Source organism: Ciconia boyciana, chromosome 3 (genome assembly GCF_034638445.1).
Source record: "Ciconia boyciana chromosome 3, ASM3463844v1, whole genome shotgun sequence".
Lineage (NCBI taxonomy): Eukaryota > Metazoa > Chordata > Aves > Ciconiiformes > Ciconiidae > Ciconia > Ciconia boyciana.
This window is the reverse complement of record NC_132936.1, coordinates 3,281,674-3,298,191: the sequence shown is the minus strand read 5'-3', so window position 1 is coordinate 3,298,191 and position 16,518 is coordinate 3,281,674. Positions and strand designations below refer to the sequence as shown.

The 16,518-nt window shown below is 42.3% G+C and overlaps 1 protein-coding gene across 1 annotated transcript in view; it reads right to left on the bottom strand.

Moving 5' to 3' along the window:
- Nucleotides 1-2,423: 2,423 nt before the first annotated feature.
- MSRA (methionine sulfoxide reductase A) overlaps nucleotides 2,424-16,518 on the bottom strand; it is a 290,363-nt gene continuing 276,268 nt past the window's right edge. Inside the window, exon 6 of the mRNA XM_072857751.1 lies at nucleotides 2,424-3,251. Within this exon, the coding sequence (XP_072713852.1) occupies nucleotides 3,087-3,251 (165 nt within the window). The 3' untranslated portion in view covers nucleotides 2,424-3,086. The remainder of the gene's footprint in view (nucleotides 3,252-16,518) is intronic.

The following is a 16,518-nucleotide window of genomic DNA, read 5'->3' as shown; positions in this document are numbered from 1 at the left end:
CAACACACCTCTCTCCCGGGGCAACCAGGATGTGACATCACACAATCTGTTTGTTTCTGTTGACATCACAGTTGGATGCTGTCCTTCTTAGGGCGATGAGGGAAAGCTCAGTGATTTCCAAGAGGCTTGGGATTTGCTTTAGCTATAATAGGGATAGGGCAGCAGTGAAATTCCTGTCTGTATCCTGGACTGATTTTCACAGGGTATTGCAATAGTGGACTTCATGAGTTGGGTGCTGTAGCCCTTTTTGGATCTTGAACCATGTTCTTCTCTCCAAAGACCTTAGATTCTGGTCCTGCATCAGCTTTCATCTTCGGCTTGGAGAAGTGCTGAAGCCTATCAAACTCTGAATTGTCTCTTCTTCATTTAGACCGTGTCCATGTTCTCAGAAGACAGAGGCAGCTCTGTGGTAGGCTAAATTTCAAACAGTGCCAAATCAAAAGTATAGTATCAAAGACATTGAGGCAGCCACTCCCTTCTTCCCTGTGGGCAAATGTGGCTTACAAGACCAAATCCAGCTTAAAAAACCTAATCCATGAGGTTGAATCATTAGCATCTCACCTTTACTGATTATATCCCTGATACTCTTTGTACCTTCAGCAGCAACTGCAAGGGGTCAAGGCCAAAACTCCACTCTACAGTAACTCCATAATTAATTCTGTAGTGGCATAATATTTTGGAGTGGGACAATTTTAGCATCAATGGACCCACCTATGCTGATTTCTAAACCGACACATTATTTCCAACAGGACAGGACTTAAAAAAATCTCAGCCAGGTTCAGACTGGAGCCTGGCTATATTAAGGACAGAATGGTGCTTTCTCCAAAGACTTTCCAGCTTGTTTCAAAACAATAACTATACCGTGGAGTAGGAGGGGAGGGAAGGAAAAGGACAGAAGGGAACCAAGCAACATTTTATGAGCACCCGAATGATTCAGCATATGAAATGTTTTGCCTTGTACATTGGAGCAAATCAGGAGTTATCCCACTGAAGTCTGAATTACGCAGAGGTTAAAAATGCATAGGATGAAAGTAAGACTTTATTTTCCTCTCTTCTTTGCTTTTATGTCACCTCATGCCTAGGAAATCAGATGAAAGTGCTGGTTTCCTTGACAGTGAGCACTAGAACAATTCAGTGGCACAACACGTTAAGGACAGGCGATCAGTTACCACAGCAACTGGAAATCCCGAGGGTGATGTGGGCACATTTTGGGGTGTATTCAGAAAGAGCCTAACACGGCAATCCTGCCAGAGGTAGCTCCTCTCAAGCTTGCCCCAGGTATAAACCTGCTAAAAGGACAGGTTTCCTCTGGTTTTTGAGACTGGAATGAACTAGGCATCAGCTGGGGAGCAAGGGAAGATGGGGAGCTAACTTCTCTGGCACGGACTTACTGCCTGTCTTTGGATAAAGCGGGCAGGACTTCAGCCATGGATTTACAAGCCCAAAGACTGACTATCTGATGCACATTTTCAGTCACTCCAAGCTTGGAACAAGATCTGGTCTGCTGGGTAGTTACAGGAGATGTTCAGGGAGCTGTTTTGGGCCTTTCTGAGCCTAAAATCTGACCTGGTGAGCAGGAAACACCAAACCAAGATATGGAGAGGAGTGCCATGGAGATCTATCCAAAAGGAAATGCTGTGGATTTGTGTCTCTGGGTCCCCACCATCTAGCCCTCAAAAATGGCTTTATGTGCTCTGCTGCCCAGCATTGACACATCAAGGTGGGCTCCTACAGGCTTTCCCTGAAGAAAGCACATCTGCCAGAGGACACACCAATGACACGTGTTCTTCAGACTCAGTGATTCAGACAGCCTCCAAAATAGGAAACACATGAGAGGCTCAAGCCCACACCTCCCACTGCCCTGGGAAGTATTGCAAGCAGCAAGTTGGACGGGTGGGACAAACCCATCCCCACCTCTCCTACTGAAGCTGTTTGTCCTAGGATACTCCATAGCATATATATAACCCATAGGATCCCGTATCCATGTAGAATAACCCCTGCATCCCCTACGTCCTTTGGCTCTAGCTTTTAGTCTCTGAGAACCCCATCAATAAAACAAAAATGTATTTTTCCTCTTTCTGGCTGTCCTGCTATTTTGACTGTACACGCACTGGGGCAGAGACTGCTCGACATTACCTTTGCACAGCACCTGCCAAAATGAGCTCTGGTCTTGGTGGGGACTCCACAAGCTACTGAAGTACAAATAACTAATCATAGGAATAATTATGTTACAGTGCGGCCAATATGGATTCTACTCCTCTGTACTGTCATGCATGATAATACAGATTTAAAAGCCCTGGTGTTTAATTAGCAGGCTGCAGCCCTTTATAATATTTGATACTTTTTTTAGATCTACCCCGATATATACTTAGAGCCATGGAACACATCACAGACAACACTTTTCTTTTTTTTGTAATTTATTGTAGTGCAGGAAACAAAATTGATTTCTTTTTGTGTTTATATACTTTTTGGAATTGTCAAAAAGAAGTATCACATTACAATTTTTACTTTTTCTTACTAAAATGGTTTCAGAAAATAGGCACTATAGGTGATATTACATGTTGCTGCGAAAGTGGAATTGTGAGTTACTGATCTTAGAAATTCACTATTCTCAAAGACATCAAATTACAGGGTTCTGATAGTTAAGATGAGACCAACCATGCCTTCAGAAGGCAAAGTTCTCATAACATGAGCAAATTCATTAACCCAAGAAAATAAACATGTCTCAAGGCATTAGCTATGCAAAGCAGTTAGCAGGTGCAACCACCTCCTAATTCATCCTTTTAACAGCATTTCAAGTCAAACTTTTAGAAGTTCCTTTTCTTTCCAGATTACAAGATTGCAAGGAAACCCAGTGAGCTGCACAGAGCAAGAAGCTGCATTTGCCAACAGGCGCAATTTCTGCCTCTACTTTGGCTTTTAATGTCGATAAATGGGAAACTGCTCAGATTACGGGAAGCTGCCCCAACAAGTTCCCAAATTTTTATGCACTGATGCTGCAGGTATACCGTAACACCTATCAGGGTTGTTGGTCTTTTTTCAAACAACTCCTTATACCAAAGTGGAGGTGGTGGAGTAAGTGCAGGCTATTCCTTGATCCCAATAGGGCAGGAAAGCCCTGTTCCCCCGAGGCCGCAGTATCCACTGGGGTTCTTACTGAGGTACTGCTGATGGTAATCTTCAGCATAATAAAATTCTGGAGCCTCCCGGATTTCTGTTGTGATGGGACCAAAACCGCCCTCTGTCAATACCTGTCAAGAAACACGATGGAAAGCCATTAGTGGTTTGCTGGCTTCTCTGCTGATGAATGACATTAGGTTTTCTCTCAGCAGGAGCCACAGAGATCTCTCAGCGCTTGGACCACAGTTACAGCACAACCCTGAAAGCCCTTTATCTTTGCTCTCATGTTATTTTGCTAGGAGACATTGTGGGCACCAAAGTAGGCGTTGGTGAGAAGAGGTAGTGCACCCTCCTGTTTTAATGGCTCATTTGTTTAATTTGCTATGGCCACACATTCGTTCTCTCCTCTTTATTAACCATGCCAGGCAGGGATGTGGTGCCATCAACGAAAGTGGAAAACAAATGTGAAAAGCAGCAGAGCACACTTTGATCAAGCCTGGCCAGCTGCCTTGCAGTGTCCAAGAACTTCACCTGGCAGGTGCCTTGAAATGTGCTACCCACCCCAAATTTTCTTATGCCAAGAAGAATTTCTGGGTGAAATTTTATCCCCACCGATGTCATTGAGAAATAAGAGCATTTGGGCTCTTTTCACAGAGTTGCTGCAAACCCATTCTTCAAAAAGAACAGACCAGAAAGGTATTTTTAAGGCAAATTATGGCTCATTTCTGAAAGATTTGCCAATACGTGGACCAGGAGCAATAATCACTGTGCAGGAAAAGAAGAAGGAATGTGGGTGTGGATTATAAATTAGACTTTAATTTCTTTCTGATATCCCCTAACTGAATTCGAAACTCCTGAAAGGTTTCTGACAGAGGAAATTTCTTTTTAACATGATTTGCCATGACATTTTTCCTACTGAATTTTCCTTTTCTGAGGAAACTGGTAAGCACCAACATTTTGGAGCCAATTCTCATCTCAGTGGGGACATAACTTGTGCTCACTGAAGTCCATAATAACCTAATAAGCACTTTAATTGGTGTCAGACTACTGTTGCAAAATATACTTGTAAAGTACTGGACGTAAATAGAATTGCATTGCTATCAGCCAGACTTGACGGTAAGATCAACTGTAAGAACAAAGGGTTAGCATTTAAGATTACCAGATAAATAAGTGTTCTCCCCATCATACTAATAAATAAAATCATTAAAAGGAAATCATCACACAGAATCACAAAACCAGGACTGGTAGACTTGTAGTAAGTCATCATGTCCAACTTCTTTCATCATGATACAACGAATGAAAGCTGTCTTACTCCCAGCAAACCATTGTTTAACTGTTCCTGAAAGATCCTCAGAGATGGAGATCCTCCAGTTTCCTCAAGGAGTCCATTGCAATATTTCCCATCCTGTTAGAGAGTTTTTCCTAAAGCCTAGCCCAGTTAAGCCCACTATTTTCATTTAAACCCACTATTGTGGTTGTACTCATCATGGATGTGGAAAGGAAATCATTCCCTTCCTCTTTACAGTAGCTGTCTACATACTTGGTGGCTGGGCAGAGAGAAAGATGACATGTAATGGAAATAATGCCTCCTCACAGCATTAGCTAGCAGTTAAATAATAGGTGATTATTTGGGACCAAAAAGTCTTTGAATTTCCTACAACAGTGTTTCCTAGATCCTACCTCAGCACAGTTAAGTACTGACCACAGTCAGAGATCAGTTGCTGGACTTTGTGGAGCATTAGTCTGACTTACTTTGGTAATTTCACTGTCTGGAGGATACATTTTGCTATATTCAGTTTTCAATCAGGAATGAAATAGTAAGATTGATACAAAATCAGTGATTGCCCTGTCTGGGGAGCCCCTGGGGTCCCAACCCTACATCTAAATTCTCAGCGCAGTTTAGGAAGATGTCGATTAGTTAATTCATTGTATTTGAACACGGCGGGGTAACAAGCCCAATTTCACAGGAATCTGGCGTTATTTCCCCATGCAAAATCACCAAAGAGTGTTTTTCATCTCTGGGACAGGCTTTGCCCCAAGAGAATCAGATTATTTACCCGTCAGATGTGTGAATGAAGAAGATAAAAAATGTGAAGCTATGTATCACAACACGTCTGCAACAGCTAACACGAAGAGGTGTCAACACAACTGCTTTTAGAAAGCGGTATTTCACTTACTTACTTTCTAACCTTCCTAGCAAAGAAAAGCACTTTTAAAATTATCTTCACTCCAGAAAGTTGGCAAAAAACTCTGTCATCATCATGGGCATTAGTCATTTACTTGCTGCTGTAAATGCATGTAAAATTGGCTTCCTCCCCTTAACTGAGTCATGAGGATGCTGCTGGAGGGATGGATTTTTTTTTACTGTGTAAAACAGTATTCGTTACAGATTTTTACCTGGGACTTTTCCATCATTGGCCTAATTTTGCCAGTTAGAAAATCCATTCTGTTCAATAACATACCACAAGAGGGCATAAACATCATTTATCCCTTTCAGAATTACGAACAGTCTATTAAAACACTGCACGCTGAATAAAGCAGAAGCCCAAGACAACTCATTATATTGCACTTTGGTCATTAGCAAAAGATACCAGCACTGTTGTCAGAAGCAGCGGGAACCCCAGGCTCCGACACTCTGCCAAACACTACCTTGAATGTTTTGATTTTAAACGGGAAAATATTTTCCTCGCACTGACTGTGTCGATGCAAAGATAAAAACATCACTGGGAAAGATGATGAAGTTCATGATGTGCTGGCTCCGGCAGGTGTAAATCAGCCCACTCTTGATTGATTTCCCGCTGCTGAGGCAGATATAATTTGACGATAATCCTGTTCTAGCAGACTTTTTAGTCCTCGCCATCTCAAAATTCCTGAGCCATCCGACGTGACCTCCCATTACCATGCTGCAGCCAAAAGGGCTACTGCAGCCTTTGCATGCAGAAATGGGAAGGACCAAATTAGGGAGAGTGCAATTAACCCTTGGGACCTTTTACTCAGCGCAGGAGATTTTTAAGGTACTATTGGATCTTTTTTTCCCCAAATACTCTGCTGTAATTCAAAGAGCATTTGAATTACATGCATTTCAGAGCATTAATTCATTAATTCATTCAAGGGACTTCTGTGGCTTCTGTCATAGGAGAGATCACGCTAGAAGATCACAATGATCTTTTAACTGATTATAATCCAGCCCAAAAAAGCTGGCAGGTTCTACTGGCAAGAGGCCAAACCAAACCAGATCCCACATCTCACTCTGCTGTAGAGGACAGAGGGGACATGGCCAGCTCGGTCCACTGGGATAGGTGCTGGAGCAGGAACACATTGGAGCCAGTGCTGGAACCTCAGCACTACTACTTTTTAAAAAAAACTGTACTTCCAGCATGTAAAATATTTTGTTTAATGAGTTTCCTAATTTATTACAGCCTGTGAAACTTTTTTCCTGTTGTTTGCTCTAAGCTCATTGCCTGACCATGTCATTACATCCTCTGCTGCAAAAAAATAATTCCTTATTCACTCTTTCCATAGTGATCTTGATTTTACACCTCTGCCTTAATCCTGCTCATTCATTTCTTCAGCAAGCTTGACAGGCTTAGACTCCCCACTTCATAACTCAGGTCAGCCTTCTCGCCCTTTTCTGCATCTTTTCTAGTTCTATTTTACTGCTGCATTGAGATGGGGCGACTGGAACTGCACTCTATTCAAGATCACCATGGATTTATTCAGCAGCATACTTACATTTTCTCTTTTATTCTCCATCTCCTTCCCAGCAATTCTTAGCATTCCACTTGCCTTTCTGACCTCTGCTGAGCACTGAGCAGACGTTTTCAAAGAACCATCTGCAATGACGCCAGGACCTCTTTCGCGGGCTAATTTAAACCCTATCATTGTGTCTGCACTTGACTTTTATCGACATGGAATTTCAGCAGCTATTTTATTGCCCAGACATTTGATATTGTCAGATTCCTCTGCAACTTTTTGTAGTCATGTCTACTTTTGCTTACCTGGAATAACTCTATACCATCAGCAGATTTTGGCACGTCACTATTGTCTGTCTCCTTTTTCGAGCTCTTATACGAGTATATTGAACTGCACAGGTTTCCAAGACAGGTAATTGGTAATCTCCCTTCACTGCGAAAACTGCCCATTTATTTGTATCTTGTATTTCCTATCTATAACCAGTTATTCATTCAGAAGAGAAACTTTCCTCTTATTCTACAGTGCCTGGCTCCCTTTTATGCACCCGCTCTCTTCAAAAAACTGTATTATGTGTGCAAGACGTGAGTTTCCTCTGCTAAAGTCACATCAACTCTGAAACACTGTATTCTCTGTGTGTCTACTAACTTCTGATAACTCAAGCCATCTGCAGCATAAAATATCAGACCTAACTTGTCTATAATTCTGCTGGATCATCTTGAAGATACCTCAAGCACAGAAGCGGCCCATTTTTCATTCCTTTGGTAGCAGGGCCAATTTAAATCACAGCTTACCCATGATGCTAGTGTGCAAGCAATTTCCAGTTTAAGTTCTTTTCATACCTGAAGCTGACCAGCACCTGGTTGCACCAACCTGCCACCATTCATTTCAGTGACTTGCTCTGAACCTCTTTTGCTGTAGCTTGAACTTGAGACAGCTCTTCAAAATTGTAACCATGATCTGGTGTCGGAAACCCCCAAATTCCTCAGCTGTGAACACAGACATGAGGAATTATGTAGCTTTCTGCTATGGTATTACCTGCGTCAAGTCCTTCATGGACAGCTCAAGCTTTGCAGATGCTTTGTCTCCGGAACTGATTGCTAAAATGCTCAGCTATCCTAAGGAAAATATATTAGGGCATTAGTGAACTGGAGCAATTATTTTGGATGCAGATTTGCATCTGTATTTGGACTTGTGCAGCACGTACTGGCAAGCAGCAGTTTTCCTCCCGCTTGCACCAAGTCTGGAGGTGCGCACCAAGGCACTGCCTAGAACACTTGCATCGCAGATATTGGGCCATTAAATAGCCAGTGCTATACACGTGAACACTGCATGCATAGGACCAGCAACTGGCACAAACATCACTGTCAGTAAAGACGTGATTTTGGACACACAAGCTTGGAACCACAATGGATTACAGCAAATCAAACCCTGTTTTTTTTCCATTTGAACCATACCAGTTGGTTATCCAACCGTCTGCCACTTAACCCAGTGCTACCAGTCCCATCTCTGCTGTAGTGAGGGCATCCCATGGCGTGCAGATGCAGTTAGAAAGATTTTAAGGGATGTCCTAGTCATTTAGAGAGATGGTATCATCTTACAGATGTTTTCACTTTTTAACTTGAAGGCCATGCACTGGGTCACTGGGACACAGCAGAGTCTGCCTGTTAGCGAAATGGGTTAGTTCCACTGGCAGCACTTCAGTTCAGTTATGCTAGGTGATACAAAATGCTGCCCTCAACAGGGGAGATTATATGGTTGACTGCCAAGGAATAAACCAAACCAGTGTAACCACAGAAGGTTGTTCTTCACTTACTCCCAAGCAACCATATTTAGCACACGATACTTCTGCACTTTGATTTGCTACTGCCCTCTGAACGCACAGTAATTGCTGCTTCAGCTTTTTGTAGCCAGCTGATTATCTTGAGCCAAAGTATGTCAAAATATTTAATCATTTGACATTACAGCACAGCACCAACACATTCAAGGTGTTTGGCTCCTTGTTTATATTCAGATGGAAGTAGCCAATGCTTGTAAAGTGCCTTAAGAATTTGGGATGAACTGTGCCAGTAAAGCACGAGTCCCTTGTACCTCCAAATACTTGGAGGAACGGACTGGAAGCCACCGACGCTTTGATATGTTGTGCTGAAAATGCATGGTTCATGGAAGTTTAGAGAAGGCGTTGAACCCACTTATAAATTTGGCAAAAAGAGCTTTAAAATTGGTTTTGTTAAATGAAACCAGTTAATTTCTGAGCAGAGGCATTAGTAGAGCAGCAGAGTATTAATTGGTTTCAAGCATTTTATGGCTTTTAATAAAAATAGCATCATCCTGTGTTTGATGCAATACGCACTTTAAAGCAAGCTCACAGCCTGTACTCAGGCCACTGCAATATCCAGTTTGTCTCGTGTCTCAGCAAGTTACGTGAAGCTACTGTATTTCTAATGGCCCCTCTAAAATCACTGATGTTGAAAATACGGCAGAGTACCTTGACACCTGTGACAGCTTGTGCTCCTGTATCATCATTCATCCTTGATGTAAAACTGTAAGGCGTGTAATCGCACAATGCCGAGTGCTCCAGCAGGGAGTGCCTATTCAAAATTTCTAGGGCTACCCCTTTATTATATTGGCTACTCAAAATTTCATACCATCAGCAGCAATACTGAAATTCAGCTCTGTTTCCAAAAGCACTAAGAGTTAAAGGAGCTGCACTGTTTCAGGAGAAGGCCTGCAGGAATTGGTTGCACGGACTCAAACTTCTGTGGGATGGGAGTATGCCTACCTCCCAGATACATGATCACTGTGATATTTTTAACTGGAAAACAAATTAACTGACTTTGCCAAGTTTGTGGATTAGTTGCTGGCAGGCTTGGGAGCAGAAATTCAGCAGTACATGCTCGCTTATATTGAGGACCAGCTATCCCCTACTTTGGTCCAGAGGAACTAACACAATGAGTAGCACAAGGCCTCAATAACATGCAATTAAGAAAGAATGTTTTATAGAATCATAGAATCATTTAGGTTGGAAAAGACCTTTAAGATCATCAAGTCCAACTGTTAACGTAGCACTGCCAAGTCCACCACTAAACCATGTCCCTAAGCACCACATCTACACATCTTTTAAATACCCCCAGGGATGGTGACTCCACCACTTCCCTGGGCAGCCTCTTGCAATGCTTGATAACCCTTTCGGTGAAGACATTTTTCCTAATATCCAGTCTAAACCTCTCCTGGCGCAACTTGAGGCTGTTTCCTCTTGTCCTATCACTTGTTACCTGGGAGAAGAGACCGACCCCACCTCTCTACACCCTCCTCTCAGGCAGTTGTAGAGAGCGATGAGGTCTCCCCTCAGCCTCCTCTTCTCCAGGCTGAACAACCCCAGGTCCCTCAGCCGCTCCCCATCAGCCTTGTGCTCCAGACCCTTCCCCAGCTTCGTTGCCCTTCTCTGGACACGCTCCAGCCCCTCAATGTCTCTCTTGCAGTGAGGGGCCCAACACTGAACACAGCATTCGAGGTGCGGCCTCACCAGTGCCCAGTACAGGGGCACGATCACTGCCCCAGTCCTGCTGGCCACATTATTCCTGACACAAGCCAGGATGCTATTGGCCTTCTTGGCCACCTGGGCACACTGGTTCTCCTTCATTTCCTAAGTGTCATGCAGATATACCTCTCCTTTTCTGCAAGACAGCCTGCTCTGCAGCATAACATCTCAATGATATATTATTTTAAATGGCTTCCTTTGTGCTGCCTTCAGTTGCCTGAAGCACCTCACTGGTAAACACTCAACTGTTATTCTATAATTCTATGAATATTAAAATTCAGTTTGCTGTGCTGGGTCCAGTCTTCTCTATGTCACTTACTGATGTGGGCTTTTCCAGTCTAACTGATGCCAGTGATCTCTACAAAGCCCTGGAATGGGCTGAAATCACGTCTAGCTGGTAAAATCTGTGTTCACATCTCCTTTTGGAAATCATGTATTTATCCACAGCAAGCCAGATGGGAAGAAGGATCCTGCCAAGGAAAATGTGGGAGCGGTGGCTGGCAAGTGCTGAAGTCTAACCCCAGCTACCACACTGGGCAACGGCATGGACTGGGACCAGATATCCACATTCTCCTGTTTCCATTTACCTCTCTGCACAACGGACTGAATGATATTGATATATTTGATAGGTGCTGCAAGAATTGATTAGCTAATGTTTTGCACAGAGCTTTGGAGCGCTGCATAATTAGCTAATGCTTGCACAGGGTTTTGGAGTGCTATATAATTTCTAAGTATTATTAATATCCTTGAAGGGAAGCTATCTAGTCTCAGAACTCACTTTGCAGAGTGCCTCTTGCAAATGGGGCAGGATTGAAACTGGGAATGATCAAATTATGTTGGTATAAATTCTGCATCCTTCGTAGCGTGGGCATATGTATCTAAGAGCAGAAATGGTGAAACCCATTGACTTTACAACTTGCTTTGTTTTTTGTTGTGATAGAAAACAAGCTGCTATGTGACTACATTATAAATCTGAAGACATAAACATCCTATAGGGACTACACATAGCCTGGTCAAAGAGGAGAAATGCTGTCACATGGGCCTGCTGGACTTGTTTCTAAGAGTGTGTTCTTCCAGTGCAGCACAGGGAATATGCAGGTAAGAAGAAAATACAATAGAAACTTATGGTGGTGCAATGTGCTAAGCTGAAGAATCTTGATTCTCATCTATACAACTGCAAAGCTGACTTTGTCAGAGCTTTTGCCTATTGACAAAACCTACAAACACAACAGAGGACGTCATTTGAATTGAGTGAACTGAACCTAGCTAGAGACACAGCTCCATGAGCCTTAGGGGAAAGCTGCATGTATATATATAGTCTGTTCTGTTGGTTTGAAGATCTGCTTTCTCCAAAATGCTTTTCTCTTAAATACTTAGCTTGAAGGAGGCTGCTTGGTCACTCATTCCTGCCAGAGGGGAAAGAATTGCTGGGCTTGGATATAAATCAGGCCTGCCAAGGTAAATCACAGTTGGCCGATAGCCTGGCTATTAACACATCTGAGGCTCCAAGTGGTTATGCTCAGAGGGTCTAGGAAGGATCAGGAGTGCAGTTAGTCTGATATTTCCTACTATTTTACATCTGAGCGTACTTCCTCGTTGCCCAGAACAATCAGCTATGCCAGCTGAAATGGCAGATTTATAGACAGACTTCTTCGCACCTTCTAGCAATGGGAAAAGATTAACATTGAATTTGTCCTAAATTGTATTAAACGGAACTGACAGCAAAATAAAATCTGCAATTCTATTTTTTTCCTGATGGATACCGATCCTATGAACATGCACAGAAGAGAAGTTGTATCCTGCTCTCCATCATATCAGTCTAATTCTGGATTCAAAGCTCTTGCTCCAGATACTGACTGGTATAAGAGGATCAACTTGACCCACAGTCTTTACAAGCTTGACCTTCAGAACAGAGCTTCCTGAACACCCATCCTGCCTTCTCTTGAGGGAAGAAAGATGAAAGTGAAGAATGGCACCAGGGGGCATTTAGGAGGTATAGGAAGATAACATTAGCAAAGATAAAAGACATCTTGCTCAACTAGCATCTGGGAACTAATTAGGTGTTGAAGGAGCCATTGAGAGAGATGGAAATTCTGTTTGTCTAGCCAATTTTAACGCAGCCAAACAGCCTTTTACTGTACATCCTGCATGGATAATTTATGATGGCTAAGAAAAGATATGCCCTGTTCTGACTTTCAGTGATCTAAAGCTAAAATCTATTCCGCGGTTTGAGACAGCAGACTGTTCTTCACTAATCACTCATCCATTACTCTCATATTCCTGAAATGAAAAATGGCCAGGTCCAAACTGAGATGGGGCCACCAATAACAACCAGTGCAGAATCTTCCCAGTCATTGCAGACCAGAACTGGTATCTCCACATGGTACAGTCCTGAATGATCTTCAGAAGTTAACTTGGGTCCAAACGCAGTGTAAAGGTAAGATCAGGCAAATCCATGCTGTCTGTAAGCAGAAGAAAACACTCCACAAATAAATATTGTGTTGACAAGACTTTAGCTTCTGTTAGCTCAGTTATCTCTGAACCATGCTTCGTTGCAAAGTGCAGACTAGCCTGTGCAATGCAAGGTATTCCCTTGTGTATGTATGCTTTGCGATAAATGGAAGTCATTGCAACTATTTTTCATTCAGGGGAGTCACAATGTAGAAGTAAAAATGTTCATTTCACATATTTAAGGTAGAGGGCTCAGTTCAGCTCTACTGTTACATTGCCGTCATTTTATTTTTCTCACTGGAGTCAACACTGGATTTATATCAAGTATTTCTTCCACAATATATAACCATGACAGTTTCTCAGGAAAACATACAAATTTTTAAGAGGAATAAACAACTTATCTTTTCCAAACTCATCCTAAAAAATCCAGAAATTACTTCCGTTGTGATCAGAGGGAAAAACTTTCAGACAGAGACCAAGCATGAATATTTACTTTTGAAATCATAAAAAATGGTATACTGGAATACCTGAAAGAAAATCCTTACAATGGAAATTGTTAGGCAACCTGTCAACTCTGCCACTTATTTTGCCTCTAATAACAAGCTCTGTTTTTCTATTCAGCCTCTCATGACTGTTAGTGTGTAATGCTAAACCATCTCATCCCAAAAAAGCTGGGAGATTATTTGCATTGTTCTGTCCATCCTCTTTAGAAGATAGAGTTGTTTGTGGTGAAAGCCCTGAGCCTACTTTCTAGAGCTGCAGGACTATCACCCGGCTCGCCTCCGACTGTCCTGGTGACTTCCAGCAAAACAAGCGCTCCCAATCTCTCTTTCTGCTTCTGTTTCTCATTCTTTAAAATGGTACTAATGCTACTCATCTTTTTTTATTCCAGCTCTGCAGGGTGCATGCTGTTTCTTACAATGGCCATATGTGCACCACTTGGCATAACGAGGATCCTGACCAAAGTTGCAGGCTCCAGTTGCCACAGTTAACACAAATATGAAGAAAGTTATCATGCAGTATGCCTCGCGGCTCCTGGGTCGGCTGGGAGCGCAAGGGAAACTCTGGCCATACTGAGGTCAAGGGGATTTTGTCAATACTGTTCGTTCAACCAAGCTTTCAAACAGCCACAGGAAGATATTCTAGAGTGGAGAAAGACTGACCTTGAACACCTACCACTAGACTCACCTACTAAACTAGCTGCTGTTACCATTAAAGTATTTTCAGTCTGTATTGCTGGTTTCTTATATAAGGAAAGATCTCAGAGGGATCTAACATGAACCTAACACTCGTAGCAATTTACAGCAAAATTATTTGTTATGCTATACATTAAATGTTCTACCCAAACTGAATCATAAAATCATAGAGTCATTCAGGTTGGAAAAGACCTTTAAGATCATCAAGTCCAATCATTAACCTAGCACTGCCAAGCCCACCACTAAGCCATGTCCCTAAGCACCACATCTACACGTCTTTTAAACACCTCCAGGAATGGTGACTCCACCTTGGGCAGCCTGTTCCAGTGCTTGACAACCCTTTCGGTGAAGACATTTTTCCTAATATCCAATTTAAACCTCCCCTGGCACAACTTGAGGCCGTTTTCTCTTGTCCTGTCGCCTGTTACTTGGGAGAAGAGACTGACCCCCACCTCCCTACACCCTCCTTTCAGGCAGTTGTAGAGAGCGATGAGGTCTCCCCTCAGCCTCCTTTTCTCCAGGCTCAACAACCCCAGTTCCCTCAGCCGCTCCTCATAGGACTTGTGCTCTGGACCCTTCACCAGCTTCGTTGCTCTTGTTTGGACACACTCCAGCCCCTCGATGTCTCTCTTGTAGTGAGGGGCCCAAAACTGAATGCAGTATTTGATGGATGGGCTCATCAGATATCTCTTGTGCTCAAATGCAGCTTAAGGGTATGGGATAATAAAGGATGCTACTTGTCCCTGGGAAAGGAAAAAATCAACACCATGCTACTCTGGTTTTCTTGAAAAGTAAGAAAGATTTCACTTACACTACACCTATTGGACAGGACTGTATGCAACACAGCACAGCAAAGTGTCTAAAACTGCCTGCGTAGTCTGTCCTTGTCCACCCCACAGAGATAAGCACAGAACGGGAGAAGAGGAGCAAAGAGCTTGGCTACCTCCCCCAGGCATCAGCAAGCAGAGAGGAGACGGATCCAGTATGAGATTGACGCGGACACCACACACAGTCTGACCCACTGCATGTCAAATGAAACATAAAATGAGGCCCTTCCCCGCGGTGAGAAAGGCAGGGGGGACTTCTCAGCAGGAGATCTCAAGGATCAGTGCAGCTAAAGTTCTGTGAAATTTCCAACTAAAATTCCCACTCCAGTTTGAAATGGAAACCGTACTCTTCTGCGCTAAAACGTGTGTCGTCAGACAGCTGCTGCATTTCCAGCCTGCGTCTTTCTGACCTTTCTGTCTGACCAACTGAGTTCGGTGGAATATTTTCTGGATTTTTCATCTGTGTAACAGATCACAGACAGGCCGACCACTTTAAAGCAATTTGGATCCTTCAGGATGACAAATTGTTTCTGTTATCGAATATATGCATAATTACTACTAAAATTATATTTGAAATGGTTACCAGGGAATACAATTTTAGCCCATACCAAGGACTGAAAAGTCAAGAGAAAATGAACAGAGCATGTTTTAATCAGAAGATAAGTCGTTTTCCAGCTACTATAAATAGAAAAGGCTGGAAGAACGCATCCAACAAGCAGAAGAAAGTGTGAGGAGGGTAAAATTCCACAGTGTTTTGGCTTTGGACTTCAGAAGGTAGTGAGTATGAGATAGTGTGAAATACAAAGAAGCCTTTGTTGTTTACATCTGAAGTTTAAAAGTGGCACAGTGTGAATAAACAAAGGATGTTCCATGAAACACTGCAGCAGTGATGTACTCGCTCCGTTTGAGTTCCAGAAACGGCATGTAAATAAAGCCATTGCCTTCTTGTTTAAAAAGAGAAGGAGGTAAACTTTAAAGATTGCCTTCCAGAAAATCTCATTTACCCAGATCTTTAGGTTTTTGATAGGCTTTTAAGTGGTAGAAAACACACAAGCTTAATAAGACTAAGATCTGGATCGTTTAGCATTTGCTTTCAGGTTGGTTAAGCTTCTTACTAACGATAATTGTACACATGCTTTTGGAAACCTGAATTAGCTATTTGTTTTCTTTTCTGGAAAAAAGTTTTGCTCTCAAGTAGTGGGATAATATCAAGCAATTTATTTTTTGTGCAGACATGAATAAACCATACTGCCATGATAGTTCCACGAGTCAACTGATTATTTTACAGGAGGATGCATTATGATCATTGATAAGGACAGAATCTAAAGATACATAGATTCAGTTAGATATTCAGAATGATATTTCATGTTGAGCAGTTACGTAGCATCGAACGTGATTCAAGTTAGTTATAGTATCTGTACATACCTTTCAATGCAAAGATCCCCCCATATTTGACAAATCTTTGATCAAATTTGATTTTAATTCAAAATATTGTAAGCTATTGCTATGGCATAGATAGAGGGTAACTTTTGATGAAGTTAAAAAAAAAAAATTGTTATGGTTTGTATTTGCTGTATGTGAGATCTACACTGGAGCCAGCAGATGAAAACACCTTTGGAATAAGCATGTACAATCCTGAGAATTTCCATACAGATTGGTTTGGTTTTGCTTATTTGATGCTGAAACCAACTGA